The following is an 18751-nucleotide window of genomic DNA, read 5'->3' on the forward strand; positions in this document are numbered from 1 at the left end:
GTTGATTGATGAACCCTTCTTGGACATTAGGAAAAAGCATCACTTGAGGGGTGGGTGTATGTTAGTGAGAGAAAAGATGGAAAAAGGCTCTGAACTTTCCAAGTACTGAATTGCCAATCTCTTATCTGGAGGGTTCAGTAACTGGGTTTTATTTCCAAAACACAAGGACATTTATAAATGTTTCTGTAAGTATTTGTAAGTGTTCCTATTTTTTCTAGGCTTCTACTTAGATAGGAGACTGAAAACCTTACTGCCCAGTACTTTACTGGAAATCACGTATGGCAACTCTAGGTGTGGTCCACTGCGAGATTCCTGCAGTCAAGACACCCAGGCACACTAACTGAAGATGAATGAGGCGGCTCAGCCTCGCCGATACCTGAAAACACTGAGTGAGTCAGAGACTCATGATAAAAATGCACATCTGGAGAGACTGGTCTTGCGGAGAAAGCACCCAATCCTCTTCATCCACGGGCCCCTTCCTCCATCACATATATGTACCTGCACCATATTAAGACACTGATCTCTACAAGGTGCAAGGTGTGGGATGGAGCCCTATTCTTCTTTCTCTCCAAAGAGAGTGAGATTATTGTTTTGTTTGTTTGTTTGTTTGAGGAAAAAAGTCACAAATGAGTTTTATCATTTAATTCCATGCATGCTACCCTGGAAAGTAAGTTACTGATTATTTTTCATTTTACCTTTCCTTCTTGTGCAACTTTTAAATGGAAAAACAACCTGTATGTTTAGAACAGACTTTACTGTTTAATCTGTTTATAACTGTTCTTCTGAGAGTTAATTATAATAGTAGCACTATTTATAAACTGACTAGGAAAAATATATATATATATATATATAAACTGACTAGGGGATGCCTGGGTGGCTCAGTCGGTTAAGCCTCTGCCTTCAGCTCAGGTCATGATCCCAGGGTCCCAGGGTTGAGCCCCACATTAGGCTCCCTGCTCAGTGGGTAGCCTGCTTCTCTCTCTCCTTCTCTGCCTGCTGCTCCCCCTGCTTGTGCTTTCTCTGTCAAATAAATAAATAAAATCTTAAAACAATAAATGAACTGACTAGGAAAGTCAGACAACACAAAAACCAGACAAACTGTATTCTCATGGGCACCAGCGGAAGAGCGGAAAGAAGTAGATGTGACAGTCTCCAACTTGACTGCTCAGAGAGAAGTAAACCAAAGATAAAAACATCGAAATGCCTGGGTGGCTCCCTTCGGCTCAGGGCGTGATCCTGAGGTCCTGGGATGGAATCCCACATTGGGCTCCCTGCATGGAGCCTGCTTCTCTCTCATGAATAAATAAATAAAATCTTTTTTAAAAAATCAAAATGAAGTTTCACATAAAAAGGGTAGGTTCTAAAAAAAAAAAAGAGTAGGTTCTACGTTTAAATAAAAGAATGTCCTTTCCCACCAAAACCATTTTATTCAACAGGCTCGTAGCCTGACATTCAGGTGGTCTATGCTCACAGGTGCCTTGGACAGGCCAGCAGCACAGTCCTAACAGTAATGTTACACACACCACATGATGCTCTCAGGATATGAAACATTCCCTCAATTTTGTAAAGCAAACATTCGGGAACACACCTTATAGTAATAGTCCCGTAGCTTAAATTGCACCTTTGTGAAGAGGCACCTTGACACATCTGACAACGTGTGCAGGCTACTAGAGTCCAAGAGGAAATGAATATTTTCAGTACTCCCTGTGCTGTTCTGATGCTGCTCTTCATAGATCTGATTGTAAGGCTATGGACTAGAGATTCTGATTTGCTAAAACAGTTCATAGCAGGGGGAAATCATGCATTTAAAAAACAAAACAGGGGATCCTGAGTGGCTCAGTGGTTTGGTGCCTGCCTTTGGCCCAGGGTGTGATGCTGGAGACCCAGGATCGAGTCCCACATCAGGTTCCTGGATGGAGCCTGCTTCTCCCTCTGCCTGTATCTCCGCCTCTGTGTGTGTGTGTGTGTGTGTGTGTGTGTGTGTGTCTATCATGAATAAATAAATAAAATCTTTAAAAAATAAATAAATAAAAATAAAATAAAATAAAATAAAATAAAATAAAATAAAATAAAATAAAATAAAAATAAATAAATAAAAAACAAAACAGGGGCAACAGCTACATCGTAATAAAAAAGGGCCCTTCTTACTATTGGGGGCTCTTCGTGAATTTACAAGCATCATACATCATAAAGTACAGAGTATTAATTACCTTTCAACGTTTCCAGCAAATTTTTGGCAACAAACCAACATATGGCTTCAAAGAAAGGGAATTTGAAAAGATCTGGTGTTTTTAGCCTTTTTTCCATCTCGTAACACCTAAAGAAAATTTGAAGAAATTCAGTATTAAAATTAGCACTGCAAAGTTAAATGGAGGCAACAAACTTAAGGAAAATAAAACAAGCAGAGGCCACATCATGTGAGACCAATTGGGTAGTGTGAATTACCCACCACCTCCACGTCTGACCAAGAATGAACTGTAATCTTACCCTGAACAACCTGGGTCCAACCTGAACAAATTTTCCCCATACTGAGGGCTTACACACTCTTCCCAGAGATCAGAACCTTGGAATTTGCATCGTAGTTTTAGCAGAAGGAATTTTACAAGGATTCCACCATAACAAATATAACAGTATGCTTAAAACAGCTCCCTGTGTTGGACAGCACCACAACATCCACTCAGGGAGTTTTCTTTAGGCTCCACGAAGCATTCAAGCTCACGGACACCTTGGTGTGGGTCAAGGTGAGAAGACAGGAACCACAGCTTGCCAGAGCGTTATTCTTCTGTGGGAATCCTGGCAGTAGTTCCTACAACCATCTTTCCCCCAGGGACACCTCAGGTAAAGAAACAAGATTCACATTTGACAGCTGTGGGAGGTGCCCCTGGCTTTGAGCTTCATGCCCAGTAAGAGCCACTATTTCTCATAATACCTCCACAAACACATAGCTTCCAGGGTTCCCTGCGAGCATGCCAAATTATAAGAGTCACCACATTCAGAAAAGCCCTGACTAGGTATCTCTAGTCCTGCCAGTCCTGATGCAGGTAATCAATCAGAAATCATTCTGCCACAAGCAGTACAGCCTGGTAACATTCTACTCTCGTTAGGCTACCAGGAGAACAGTCACCCAAAGATGAAACTCTCAGACCGAAGGAGAAATAGCTGCTAATCCTTTCCCCACGGCAGAACTAAAGCAGGCGTTCTGACAGCAATCTTAACTGAGGATTACCTCTCCCCAGCACCACGTCACACCTGAGTCTGACCCAATTGTGTCATTTCCCTAATTATAACAACAGCCAAAGGACAGAGCCCACACAGTTTTATAAAATTTTGAAATTCAGGGAGGCCTGGGTGGCTCAGTCAGTTGGGCATCCGCTTTCGGCTCAGGTTGTGGTCTCAGGGTCCTGGGATAGAGCCCCGTATGGGGTCCCTGCTCAGTGGGGAGTCTGCTTCTCCCCCCTCCTTCTGCCTGTGTTTGCTCTCCCTCTCGCTGTCTCTCAAATGAATAAATAAAATCTTAAAAAAAAATTTTTTTTTGAAATTCAGGGATATAATGTCAAACTGAATAAATGACTCTCCTTGTTTTTAGAGTTGAAATACATCAAGGAGTCTTCTTGACAAAATTTTACCATAATACATTTGGTTTAAAGGTCCTATTCCTTTTTTTTTTTTTTTTTAATTTTTTTTATTTATTTATGATAGTCACAGAGAGAGAGAGAGAGGCAGAGACACAGGCGGAGGGAGAAGCAGGCTCCATGCACCGGGAGCCTGATGTGGGATTCGATCCCGGGTCTCCAGGATCGCGCCCTGGGCCAAAGGCAGGCGCCAAACCACTGCGCCACCCAGGGATCCCTAAAGGTCCTATTCCTAATAATTTCTCAGGGCCTATCGCCATGAGATCTCAAAATATATTGCTGATTTATTTTGTTGAAACTTTAAAATAATGTCTTATTTAAAGAAAAACAAAAGAGCCTTTAAATACTGATGACACAGACCTGAGCTGCATGCCAATGTTAAGGTTGTGCAGAAAGTTCCCCCCAAAAGCCATACAATCCTGAGATGTGAGCACAGCATGAATCCACCCTGAAACAGTTAAAATATAAGTCAGTGATTTTTTAATATTTAAACCACACAAACATGATATCTACCTGTGAAACAAGAAACTCAAAACACCAACATCAATTTAGCTCATCCTCCCCCAGAGCTGGAGAAGTTAATGCCTATTGTAATCTACAGACTCATTCATTCATGTATTAAATGCCTATTATATGCCAGACTCTGTGCTGAGTTTGAGGAAGCAAACACATCAAACCAATCAGACAAAATCATGGTACAGAATAGGGGATGGGTTTTGTGGTGGTTGTTGTTTTAGTTTTTTAGTTTAAAAACACAATCCAACTTTACATGGAAGATGTTACTCTGAGAGGAGTCAACCGTGCTAAGAATGAGGTGAGCACATTTCCACTAAATAAACATGGGACTGGCTGAGCACTTCACTTCTTTAGAGTCATCCTAAAATGAGCAGTGCCCTTAGGCATTAAGTAGAGGAGTAAGAGTGAAACTCAACTGGAGAGCTGGCTCTAAGAAGAAGGTAGATCACCCACGTTTCACCATGGAGGCTTATGGGTCCTAAGATATGAACGTTGGCAATTAAAATGATGTCTTATTTTCCCGTAAATATGTTTTCAAAGTAGGAAACATTTCCAGGAGATGATGCCTAACTTTTCTAAGAAATATCCATAGACTGAACATAAGGCCTTCATATAAATATGAACACATACGTTTGCATGTAAAAATTAGCTATTAAAATAGATGCCATTTTCTATTTTTCATTTTTTGATCTCTCATTGTGCTGTGACACAACAGGAAAAAAAATTCCTTTAAAGACTGACTTTCAAGTGGTGCCCTTTGAGCCCAAGCTCAAAGGCACAGAGCTTTGAGCTTCATTCTCAAATCACAAATGAGAAACTTTTGTCAGCTACAAGTCCTACAGATCAGTGGTTTTCAACTGAGGCAGCACTGCCTGTAAAGGACATTTTGGAAAGTTTGGAGGACTTTTTTTGATTGTCTCAATGATCAGGAGGCATTAGTGTCATTTCATGAGCGAGAGCCAAGGATGCAATGAGCAGGCCATTCTACATAATAAAAAACAGTTGTGCTTTACTCAGGACTCTGCTGGGCATTGACATAACTACAAAATCTGTCATTAATGGTCTAAATCTAGAAACTCTAAGCCCATTATATATGAAAATAAAGTATTTTTTGCACAGTTTTGGCAGAATTTTCCAGGAATACAACTACTCTGTAAATTGAAGGAAACTACAGTTTGTTTGGAAATTTATCAGTTGCTACCCTGGGAAAAAGCAACAGTCCCTATAGGATAGGAGTGGTTCTCTAGTTGTGGTCCCCAGACCAGCAGCATCAGCCATCAATTGGAAACCTTTAAAAATGCAATTATCAGCCCCACTCAGGTCAACTGAATCAGAACTAGGGATGTGGCCCAGCAATCTTTGTTTCAATAAACCCTCCATGTGATTCTAATGTTCCATGACATTTACACCAATGCTACAGAATTTGAGTTGCCAATCATACACCTGTACGAGCAGGCATATTTTGCGAAAGTATTTTATTATAAAATGCTTTTTAATTTCTTCCTTTTATTCTAGTTAGATCATTACATCAATTTCAGGGGGAAATAAATGGTATAGGTTATACCATGAATGAATTTGAATTCAAGATTTTGAAGAGGGCATAACAAAATATTTATTACAAAATCCTATTCCTAGGAAGAGGATTTAAGGGAGGAACTGAGCCCACTCACAATAAAATATTGATACTTATCTAGATTTATAAATTCTGGTGGTTTGGGGCACTTATTCAATACATATTTATCATTAAATACGCCAGAGGCAAGGCAAGAAAGCAAGGCCTGTGGCAACAGATCCCTATGAACTCTACAGCCATTAAGAGGTCACCTGAATCAGAAAAACATAATTCCCAAAACCACTGGCTGGGAGAGTCCACACTCCACATTCAGTCACATCTCAAAGTGACACGTCTGATACCTATACTTGAGGCTATAGCTAAGGCTGGTGGTATTCAGTCCCTTCCCAGGGTCCCTCAAAATATCCCCATTGCCTCCAATGTCCCTGGACAGCAGCCCAGATTCTTAGAGCAGACTTGACCTTTGAGAGCAATGTAGAGCCAACTAGGTAAAATTGAAAACATGTCACCAAATTTTAAATTTTTGTGCAAAGGGCATTACAAAGAACATATAAAGAAAGTGAAAAGATATGCCACGGAATAGGAAAGTTACTTGCCAATCATATATGTGGCTAGATCTAGATCATATATCCAAAATACAGAATATATCAACTTAACAATAAAAAGACAAATAACCCAACTTAACAATGGGCAAAAGATTTGAATAGACACTTCTCCAAAGATATACAAATAGCCCATAAGCACAAGAAAAAAGTTCAGCATCATTACTCATGAAGGAAATGCAAATTAAAACCACAGTAAGATACCATTACTTCACACCTGTTAGAACAGTTAAAATAATAAAAGATGCAGGCAGCCCCGGTGGCTCAGCAGTTTAGCACCGCCTTCAGCCCAGGGCCTGATCCTGGAGACCTGGGATCAAGTCCCACGTCAGGCCCCGTGCATGGGGCCTGCTTCTCCTTCTGCCTGTGTCTCTGCCTCTCTCTCTCTCTCTCTCTCTCTCTCTCTCTGTGTGTGTGTGTGTGTGTGTCTCTCGTGAATAAATAACAAAATCTTTAAAAAAATAATAATAATAATAAAGATAATTACAGTGCTAGTAAAAATGTGGAGAAACTGGAACGTGTGTACATTGCTGGTAGGAATGTAAAGTGGTGCAACCATTTGAAAAACAGTTTAGCAGCTCCTCAAAAACTTAACATCATAAACTCTATGACCCCACAATTCCATTACTAGCGTGGTATATAATCAAGAGAAATGGAAACAATGTCACCACACAAAAACTTCTACACAAATGTTCAAAGCATCACTATTCATAATAGCCTCAAAGTAGATATAACCGAATGTCCATCAATGATGAATGCATACACAAAATGTGGTCTATCCATAGAGGGATATCACTTGGCCATGAAAAGTGGAAGCACTGATACATGGTACAACGTGGATAAGCCCAGAAAACATTAAGCTAACTAAAATAAGCGGGATACAAAAGGCCATGTACTCCACACATTACACATGAAATGTCCAGAACAGGCAAGTCCCTAGAGACAGAAAGAACATTAAGTGGCTGCCAGGGGCTCAGAGGAGGGGGAATGGGGAATGCCTATTAATTGGTAGAGTTTGCTTTTTGAGGTGATGAAATGTTCTGGAAGTGGTATGTGTACACAACTTTGTTCAACAAAAACCACTGACTTGTACACTTTGAAAGGATAAATATTATGGTATATGAGTTTTATCTGAATAAAAATTACAATGAAGGCAAATTACATAAAACACAATTCCAAAACAGGTCCTAATTGTAAGAGAAGCCCTCTATAGGACAAAGCAGTGAAAAGTCCAAGATCAGAATTCTTTTTCAAAGCTATTTCCAAACATGTTAAAGCCAGAGAATCTAATAAAAAGCTGGCTCCATATGACTGAGTGTCAACTATGGGGAGACAGTATGGGATCAAAGCCTTACCTGTAGGAACAAATAAGGTATGTCCCTGTTTTACCACACATTTGTAGCATTTATCCACCTTATCTCCAAAGAACACCTCACTCTGGGTCACAGATGAACTCCAAGACTCATAGAGTGCCAAGTTTTCATCTGTTGGCTTTATCAAATAGAAAATCTTCTCACCCTAGAAGGAAGTAATCACACTATTTTTGAAAAAAAAAAAAAAGCCATTCTTAGGATGGCCTATGCTGATGCAATTTTCCAATACAAGGATCTAAGTTAAATTAGGTAAATATCAAGATTTTTTAGGCTCAAGAGGACACCTTTCACAAACCTGATATTCAATAGCTATTGCCTTAGTAAGGATCTTTAAAAAGCTAAAGCTCCCCCTCCAAAATACACCCAGGGTCAATAAAGTAGTGTTGGAGAAACAGTTACAAGAGAGGAGGGTAAAGAATCACAAGCATCTTACTGATCTCATTTTCAAGGTATGGAAGTAAATACATGTTAATATATCAGGTCAGAGAGTCATCTCTGCAAACTTTGCCCTTGCCTCTAAGATCTATGACTATTTTTTTAAAGACTTGTAAATAAACTTCCTTTAATCAACTAACTCCTTGCCTTCTCATAGAGAAGAGGAACAGGAGCTCAGGACACAGCATCGAATACAGTCCAGAGCACTACTGACACATAGGCACTGCATACAGATGAAGATCTTGTTCTAGGCCAGCACTGTCCAATAGAACACTGTGTGACGATGGAGATGTTTTACATCTGCGCTATACAATACACTGGTCATAAGTCACATGTCACTACTGAGCACTTGAAATACGGCTAGTGCAAATAAGGAATTGAATTTTAAATTATATTTAATTATAATTATTTAAATTTAGTCACAGGTGGCCAGTGGGCTACTATGCTGAATAGTATGATTCTAGATAAAGCAAGTTGCCAAGAAGAATTAGTATTTTCATGGGCATGCCTGACTTATGCAACTAGCTGTCCTGGCCTACCCTTAAGGTCAGAGGCAAATATTACTGTAATTTTGCTGTAATCAAATATTTGATTCAGGGATTAACTGATAATTGACTAAGGCAAAGAGGAAATGAAGGGACAAAAGGCCAAGAGACCAATTTAAAAGATGGGGACAAAAAAGGAATCTAAATATAAACTAAAAAATCATAGTGGCCCCTCCATTACCTGAGGGGGAAAAAAAAGCATAATATTTACAATGATAGATCCTACTTAAAAAGTACAAAGACTTCCTTCTTTATAAATGTCACTTACAGCAAATGGATTCATTCCTGGAAAAAATGTCCAGGACTAAAAGTTTCTGTCAATAAGAGAACAAAGAAATACCCCAATCTTACCCAGAGGACATGGTACCAAACTGAAGTTCCACCAAAGTCAATGTGGAAATCTGTGTAGCTGTCTTGAACTCCCATTAAGCAATATTTCTGAACGAATGGCTTAGGAAAAACTGAATCATCTGGCCAATAATTTTCCACCCAGGAAAGTTTTCTGGCTATATCAGGGACCTCCACCAATTCAGACATCCTTTAAAAAAACAAACACACATATACGCACATACCCACATCGTGCAAATTAAAAGTTCTTAAAATTTCATCTCCCATCTCAACCCAAACCAAGAGATTAAATGAAACTATGTTAACATTACTTCAAAGTTTAAAATTCATCATATTTCTAAATATTCTCTGTGCGTGCCAAAGCAAAATGTACAACATTGCTATTTACTGGACCACTTTAGAAGTCATAATTCAGTTTCTTACTAAAATAAATTTATCATTTAACTCTACATTTAGCTAACACTGAGAAGACTAAACCAAAATGTCCAGAACTACTCACTTTGTATCTGAAAATTCAAGGCTGATCACATTTAACACTTTTGGTCTGTTAGGATTCATGAAGTATTTAACATAATTGTGAAGTGTCATTTTGCTGTCTGCCTGCCTTGCCACATCAATGACATCTATCACTTTGTCACCACCTGCAGAGAAAAATTATAGTCTTATTATTGGGCTTAAGGGTTACATCAATAGATGCCCTAAACAAAAATGTTTTAAAGACCATATTTACTTAAAGCCAACCATAAAACTACATAGCTAGACAAAGATTCCACCTGTATCCTTCTTTCTAAGTCCAAATGGAATTGTTGAAAAAGGGGGGAAAAAAAAAAAAAAAGAAAAAGAAAAAGGGAGCTGCTTTTGAGGGAAAGAACAAAGCAATTAAGACAGTTACTAATTAACATTGAATGTGAAAACTTAAATGTTTACAAAGTTTTCTACACACTGATTTCTTGTGTGCAGCTCACAGTGATAAAAATGCATTATACTGGTATATGGGAACTGTGCCGCATGCTCTGAGTTTCCATATCCTCATGCATAAAATGAGGGGAGTGACTTTTTCCTTTCACTTATATAATATCTAAGATTCTATCATTTAGAAAAACCAGTCGGTATCCATGGGTGGCTCAGCGGTTTGGCCCAGGGCGTGATCCTGGAGTCCCGGGATCGAGTCCCGCATCGGGCTCCCTTCATGGAGCCTGTTTCTCCCTCTGCCTGTGTCTCTGCCTCTCTCTCTGTGTGTCTCTCATGAATAAATAAAACTTAAAAAAAAAAAAAAAAAAGAAAGAAAAACCAGTCAGTTGCTGTGGAATTAGTGAACAAGGTAACCACAACAGATAATTTCTGCTTGACAAGTGGTGTCTTCTCTTCTAATAGTCTGCTTGAAGAAAAAAATCAGTGGTTAGGAAGCAAAACTCAGATCATATTAATGCATGTGAAATGGTTTTTCCTATAAAACCATGAGGTGGGGCATCCCGGGTGGCTCAGCGGTTTAGCACTGCCTTTGGCCCAGGGCATGATCCTGGAAACTCAGGATCGAGCCCCACATCGGGCTCCCTGCATGAAGCCTTGCTTTCTCCTTCTTCCTCTCTCTGTCTCTCATGAATAAATAAATAAAATCTTAAAAAATAAATAAATAAAAATAAATAAATAAAACCATGAGGTGTTGCTTGCCCATCACTGTACTGTCACCCCAGGACAAAGCATAACCAGTTTTGCCATGTCCTACAGGGCAAATGGAATTCAAAATATGGCAATACTTAATCAATCTGAAAGAGAAATCAAATAAATGCCATTTTCTTACTTCAGTGTAACTTTATATCAAAATACTGCCTGGTAGACTTTATTTTATACTTAAGAGGCAAAACAGTTCTGTTAACCTAAGCAATTTACAGTGCTAAAAAGTAAACTAGTCGTCTGAATATTTCTTCCTATACTTCTATTACACTAGCCACTTATTTTATAGTACTACTTACGCAAACAGGCTCAGGTTAATCCTCAACCTCATCCCCTAGTTTATCAAATAATCCAAAATTAGCTGAATGTGAAGTCATGACCCTGAACTGGGTTTCCGCACTGAAAGAGTTATCCATGAAAACTGTCGCCCAATGGCTCAATAAAGGGACAAGTTCTCAGACATTTCATACTCAGGAGATAATACATTGCAGTCAATGTACAGCTCAGCGCCAAGGTCTATTTAAGATCTAATCCTCAAAAACCCTCTATCTACAGCTGACAAGGAACGAGATCTACATATAGTCAGTTTTATCTAGAGAACCATGATGAGAATGAACAAAATGACTAGAAATGTTAGGAAGATTGCAACAGATACATGGTTTCCAGCCTTGTTTTTATGGCTTTCTGGGCCTCAAGATCACACACTGAGTCCAGATACCATGAAGGGGCAGTATCATCAAGTCAAGAATTTGGAAACAGGCTTGAAATTGGCCTCCTCTTTTTCCTAGCCTTTCTCTAGGCACCAGAGGTCAACGGTGCAGGATCCCGAGATTCTGCTTCTGAATGCTGCAGAGTCCTAGAACCAGTCCAATTTCCCGGTGGCTCCTTCCTGGGATCTACAGTTACGCTGAGGTGTAACTGTTGCTCCTAAGCAAGCACCAGAAAATGTGTTGACAGCAAAAAAAGTGGCATAGATCAACTTTTTCATTCTGGTTTTCTGACAACGTTAGGTTTGCTCAGAGAAATAAATAGTTTTTGACATAGGTGATACTGGATTTCACTTTTCCTGACCCAAAAAACTGAACTAAATTAACATCTCTTCACTCAATTTCTAATGGTATTAGAACAATACTACTACTTTTACTGCATTTTCCCAAGTACTTAAAGGAATCAAGTGCGTACCTACATAGCGTTCCACATCCATGACAGAAAAAGTAGGTGGAGGAAGCCTGAGTCCTAGATCATCTAATTTGGGGACCATAATAGGAACTTCAAATCCATGTTTCTCCAGGTATCTTTGTGTCAGCTGGCTGCCATGCATCTTTACAATTATTTCATCGGCACTAAGGAAAACATAAGAGTAAAATGTTGTATCTTTGTTTTTAAGTTTACTTAAAAAAAAAAAAAAACAGTCTGGTAATGGGTTAATTCATATACTATACTCTTGTCTGTATTACCAGTTCTTAATCTATCGTATCTGATTCTCCTTTCTAGAACAAATGTTTTATCAAGTCCTTTTTACTATCCTAAAGTAAGTCATAGATAATTACTTCAATACATATAACTGGAAAAATATATACGTATTATATTAAATACCTTCACCAAAACATGAGAAAAAATTACTGTATAATAAAATATATTTTTGATATGTAAATGTATATTTGATATGTAGGTAAACTCCCTAGAAGAGATAATGTAATAATAGCATGATTACAACTTGTAATGAGTGACTGAATTTAAGAGAAGTGACTAGATCAGAAACCTCTGAACACAAGCTGTATAAGAAATCAGAAGAGCAAAAGGTGGGGGAGGGGAGGACATATTAGAATAAAAATTAGTGTCAGGATAAGTAAAACATCAGATTCTATCCAGCAATAAAATTCTACACAAATATTTGTTAGACATTTCAAAGTCTCATGGACATAGAACAATCAATTCACTGGTGTCCTGCACAATGGAGGATGACTAGTTCCCATGGTCCCTTATCCACTGAGACAAATGTCCAAATGAACTCCTGATTTATCTGTTACAGCCAGCATTTCATAAGTTTCAGTAAGTGGTCACCTTAAGCCACTATAAAGGGATGCTGAAATCCAGCTGCCTGCTCTGATGAGTAACAGGTCATAAGCATCATACTCAAGTGTGGTTTGTCCCTTTCCTTCTACTCTAACCATAAATCAAAGATCTCTCTACACAGGGATGTTCTAGATTTTACCTCCCAATTGCTCGCAGAATGCAGCTATTATACATTCAAGTAAGTACAACATTTGCTTTATAGGTGAAAACACAACAGTTTCCATTTAGACAATCAGACCTTGACTGTCTTTTAACGTCACATGCAGCCCAGGTGTCAAGCAGAAAACAGGAGGTACTAGTTCTCTGAATCAGTGGACTCTGATCTGTCCACCTTCTCAACAAGAAAAGGTCAGTTTGAGGCTCCCCAAAATGATACACTCTCTGGATAGTGTTGCATTTGGAGGATTTAGATCTCCTTCATCTGACTCAGTTCTGGACTGCCTTTCATTTCCCCAAAAACTGGGGAATTTGGGGAACTGGTAGCCGCTTTTGGCTCTCTGATGGAGCCTGCTTCTCCCTCTGCCTGTGTCTCTGCCTTTCTCTCTCTCTCTCTCTCTCATGAATAAATAATTTTTTTTAAAAATCTTTAAAAAAAAAAGCTCACACTAAGTTGTAAAATGGGGAGGTGGGTGAGATAAGCTATTCACTTTATTTTATATACTTCTGTGTTAATCACATCAAGTATGTGTAATTTACTTAATTACTGTCACTCTATATAAGGTTTTAAATGTTATGAAGGTTTATGGAGCTAAATAAAATCAAACCAAAGACCCTTAATTAATGGTAATTACAGTTAAGACATTTGTGACCATCTCTATAGCCTGCTCTCATTTGTGATGACTTTGGCAGAGAAGTCACAAGCATCACTAGGCCAGGATTGTTAACACTGTTCTTTTGGGTCACAAGCCTATTTGAAAAAAATAAAAAATAAAAGCTATATGGCTTCTCTTCCTGAAAAATGCATATTTCACATATTGACACTAAACTGTTTATACAGTTTTAAGAAACTCATAAGCCTCTCTGAAGACAGTCCCTAGACCCAGGCTGAAAACCCTGGGTCCAAACCAATCAAGGAAAACAAACATTCCTCCAACCACTTTAAAACTTATAAAAGAGAGTATTTGAGACAAGGGCCTTTAATATCACAAAAGTTATGTGGAAACCACTGTGGAAAGCTCAGCAGACCTGAGTGAGCCTAGGTGCCTATCAATTATATGTTTCTGTTTAAGGATTAAGGCCTTGGGAGAGGGAAGAGAACAGGAATACTAAAGACTGTGAAGAAATAAGCAAGGGTTTTATAGTTACAGGATCTGAAATAATTCCATAATAGGCTGCATGTGATGTTGTGATTTAAATTTAAATTGTGCTTCCCCTCTTTAACAAGCCTGGATATGATCTTGTGTAAAAGGCTATTAAGCATTATCACTTTAAATAGATGTCAGGCAGTGAGCAGGAAATGATCTAAATTAGCATGATTAAATGCAGTGTCATACTTTTGACTCTCTTTGAGCCACAGATAAGTCAAACACACTCCATTATTTTTTAGAAATCAAAAAGCCCAGTCCTGCTGCCACCAGAGAGAATGAGCAATGGTGATGGGTACCTCTACTGGACCTAGGGTAGAAAGAGAGATAGGAACATAACATAAGGGAAAAAAAAGTTGGAAAATCAGAATAAATGAGGAAAAAGGTTCAAAGAAGAGCAGCAGCTGCCCATCACGAGGAACCCAGCACTGGGAACAACCACCTTAGATTAGTGTGTTTCAAATTTTCTGGACAGAGAGCAACAGTTAGTGCATTTTTACAAGGTGACCCCGTACACATATGTAACAGAATAGTTCCATGAAGCTGTGCTTTTTTTACTCCTACTGCTCATAATGCGTCAGTATGTTCTATTTCATTTTTTAAAAAAATAGTAAAAAGCTGATAATAATGGGTTGCAACCTGAAGTTTGAAAACACTGCTTTAGATAATGCCACTTTATTAGTTAACATTCTCCATTTTCTTTGGTCAGAACAAGATTCCATACCTTGGGAAGACTCGAGAACGTAATTCCTTAACAAAAGTCCTAGTTCCGGCTTGCACTGGTTTGGAGCCATCATCAATCTCTGTGTAGTCATGCCTATGCCAGTTCCTCCTCTTTTTCACTGGGTTTTTAGAAGATAAAAAAAAAGAAAACAGTTGTGATAAGTGGTAATACCATGTACTTTCTAAAAGGTATATTCTATTATGATTAAAAATAACAACCGTACGTACAATCAAAACACTCCCTTTTGAATGCATCTCCAGGATGAAGAGGTAAATTTTACTTTGTGTAATGCCACAATTATAGGCAATTAACTGGGGGTTTAAAAAAATCTACTCTTGTATGTTAACTAACTAGAATTTAAATAAAAATTTGAAAAGAAAAAAACACATGAAAAATTTTTTAAAAATTAAAAATCTACTTTTTTTATTTCCAAAAAATTTTAAATCAACAAATTCAATTAGCAGATGGAGCTTATTATAATAGTCACACTTACACATACTATAAAATAACACAACTATTTTATTTACTTATTTTTTAGGCACAACTATTTTAAATCATGATTTTCACTAGACCATTAAGTCATAACATGATTTTTATGAATCATCCACGTCATCCTCTTGAGATAGGGTCTTTGATCCTACATCAGAAATCTATTTTAACAGCACAGTTCCCTTCTTTTTTTATGTCAAGATCTATTCCCAAAATAAGCATACTTTCATTGCCACAAAAGAAGAGCTGGTGACTGCATCACAATTAAAGGAAGACAAGAGGAATGAAATAACTTTATGATTAGCTCTAATGCCCAGATACGATTCTACACCTCTGGGCAGCTACAATCTTGAAGAGTCCTATGGCAGTCAAAATCAGGAGACTTGGATTTGACTCCTAGGTTCAGCCATAACTTCCTCTGCAACCTTGGGCCAAGTCATGTGAATGGGTCCAGTTTCCTCAAATGAAAATGAAGGGAGGAGTGCTGGGTTTCAAACCATGCTGAGGAACCCTTAAGACAGGGGAAGATGTGGAAGAGGCCAAAAAATGAACTCTGGATCTCCTTCTGCTTTCGACCAGGGCAGCACCACCTACAACTCTTTTGTGTGCTACCAATAAAACGTCAGTTTTATATCTTTTTTTTAAGTTTGAAAATCACTGTTAAGCCTAAAACCTTCATGATTCTGGGAAATGTACTGAAGTCTACAACTAGCTTAGAGAACCCATCAAAAAACTAAAATGGATAAATACTTAAAAAGACAGTGAGACGAAAAAAAGAAAAAAAAAAAAGACAGTGAGACAGCTACAAAGACTGTGTAGTAAAGCAAATAATGTAAAATGTTAATAGTAGAGTCTAGGTGGTGAGTATGGAGGTATTCCCTGCAAAATTCAACTCTTTCTCTATGTCTGAACATTTCCATAATAAAACATGGGGCAGGGCAACTCTATGAGTCTAAGTTATTTCAAACCATCACTCTAAAAGATCATAATAATAAAATAATACTGGATCCTCAAATGGATAAGAAGTCACACTAAATAACCAAAAGGGGAAGAAATTGGGCTTATTCATTTCTAAAAGTTTAAAACAAGATTCTCAAGTAATTCATGGCAGTCAAACCCTCAATATGGAAAAGCGTAAATCCCATTTTTTTAAAGTCTCATGAGAAAACCTGAGAATCATAAAGCAACCTTCCTAGAAAATACCATTAAGGCATCCTTTGTGTGTTATTTTTTCTCATTTAAAATTACTTTTAAAATTCAAGGGTGTTTCATTACAGGCTTCTGTTCTACATATATATAGATACATCACCCCATTTTATTTTCAACTGGGATCATGATGTTCATCTGCTTACCTTTCTTATTCTATCATGAGCCTTTTCTCCTTATTAAATATTCAAAAGCAATTTAAAAGCAGTCTAGAATTTTAAGATGTAGATATAGATGCATCACTTTATAAATCCTTTTCCTGATTCTTATGCACTTAGCTCATTCTGAATCTTTCTTCAAACAAAGTTGAGATTAATATTCATATACATAAATCTGTTTCCCTCATTAATTCCTCAGGATAAATTCCTAGAAATGCTAGAAGAAAGACTCCAGTATTTTTAAGATACTTGCTACACATTTCAAAACTGCCTCCAAAAAAAGTGGTAGGTAACTCACACTCTTACCAGTATATATAAGCAGCCTATTTCAAAGCCCTGGGTCAACAGTCATTTAAAAAAGGGAGGTGGAGGCATCGGGGTGGCTTAGTCAATTGACCATCTGACTCTTGATTTCAGCTCAGGTCATGATCTAGGGGTCTTGAGATCAAGCTCTGCATCAGGCTCCCCACTTGGCAGGGAAGTCTGCTTGTCTCCCTCTTCCTCTGCAACCCCCTAACTTGCACATGCTCTTTCTCTCAATTCCTTTTTTTTTTAAGATTTTATTTATTTATTCATGAGAGACACAGAGAGAGAGAGAGAGAAGCAGAGACACAGGCAGAGGGAGAAGCAGGCTCCATGCAGGAAGCCCGACGTGGGACTCGATCCCGGGTCTCCAGGATCACACCCTGGGCTAAGGCGACGCTAAACCGCTGAGCCACTGGGACTGCCCTCAAATAATTCTTTAAACATTTAAATTTAAATTTAAAAAAAGAAAAAGGATAAGCTACCCACTTGATAAGTAAACTATAGTATTACATTGTTTTGATTTTCATTTTGGCAGAATAGACTAGAATTAGAATAGACTTGGGATTGGACAGTTATGGGCTCAAACTCCAGGTCTGCCAAATAACTTTATCAAAGAGCTAGTTAGATAATTTTTCTCACCTAAGCATATTACAAATATGGAAGGAAATAACATAGGTCAAGTACTTCTTAGCATAGGGTCTGGGGTATCCAATAAGCTGCCAATTACTTCTCTTTCCTTTTAAATGAGATTTGCACAATATTAACAGAAGGCTACAACTGTCCTGATAGGCCAACATGCTTAACACGTAAAATCAGCCACTTTAAGAAGCTGATTGAATTTCTTAAAGGAAGAAATATTCTAGTAATCGTCCTAGGGAGAGAAAATTTGAATTTAGAGTCCATGTGCCTGAGGAGCCCTGAGATATGTAAGTACGGGGCTTTTTTGATACTTGTCCTTCAAAAGAGTTCTTAACTCCCATAGAAGGGTCAAATCTAAATTCACCATATTACACTAACTAGTATCTCCAATAAGGATTCTCAGGGATCCTGAGAGAACAGGAAGCCCTGGTGGCAAGCAAGAGAGGCTTCAGAGCAGAGGGAAAGGGGACAAAAGGGATAACCCAAGTTGAAAGTGGAGGGTGAAGGGCAGGAAAGGTGAACCTTAGAGCAAGATAAAACAAATTACTGGATCTTGGGTATGTTCCCGTGGGTATTTAGCGTTGGACTTTTGCCCAGATGATAACCAATGCCTGATCTTATGTTATTCAAGCATGAGAGGTATATGAAGGGTCACACAATAATTAAGCTTCTCTCTGAAGGATTGTTATTCAAAGTGCAGGTTGTGATCCATTATGGATTATGAAATCAATTCAGTGAGTGTGACAAGCTTTTTAAAAAATTAAATCCTAGAGGAAAAATAGAAAACAGAATACATCACATAATATAGCGTTTTAAACACAACACTGTTCCGTCTCATACCAACCCACTTAATATTTCATAGAAATTAAATTCAAATCATTTCATTTGGGGATTATATACTTAAGTTCTAAACTAAGACTGTTATAAATTTTATTTCTGTTTCCTTTCTTGAGATAACAACCCAGGATTATTTATTTCCTCCAAGAATTACACTTGGTCAATAATTATTCCAAGTTATATAATACCATATACTTTGCTGCTACACAAAATAAGAGCCTCTAAAAACATTTATGACAATAAACTAGTAAATTACACTAACAATTCTACCAATCTTCTAACCTCAAATTTTATACTGTGTAACTAATAAAATG

At 38.0% G+C, this 18751-nt stretch overlaps 1 protein-coding gene across 2 annotated transcripts in view; it reads right to left on the minus strand.

The window, feature by feature from the left end:
- The window catches only part of KDM7A (lysine demethylase 7A), an 83557-nt gene that overhangs the window by 27955 nt on the left and 36851 nt on the right, over positions 1 to 18751 (minus strand). For both annotated transcript variants that reach the window (XM_041753868.1, XM_041753869.1), the window contains exons 3-9: positions 14803 to 14920; positions 11881 to 12041; positions 9524 to 9665; positions 9028 to 9214; positions 7679 to 7841; positions 3993 to 4080; positions 2211 to 2317 (exon numbers count right to left, since the gene is read on the minus strand). In XM_041753868.1, the coding sequence (XP_041609802.1) occupies positions 2211 to 2317; positions 3993 to 4080; positions 7679 to 7841; positions 9028 to 9214; positions 9524 to 9665; positions 11881 to 12041; positions 14803 to 14920 (966 nt within the window). The remainder of the gene's footprint in view (positions 1 to 2210; positions 2318 to 3992; positions 4081 to 7678; positions 7842 to 9027; positions 9215 to 9523; positions 9666 to 11880; positions 12042 to 14802; positions 14921 to 18751) is intronic.

The sequence above is a fragment of the Vulpes lagopus genome, chromosome 4 (genome assembly GCF_018345385.1).
Source record: "Vulpes lagopus strain Blue_001 chromosome 4, ASM1834538v1, whole genome shotgun sequence".
Taxonomy (NCBI): domain Eukaryota; kingdom Metazoa; phylum Chordata; class Mammalia; order Carnivora; family Canidae; genus Vulpes; species Vulpes lagopus.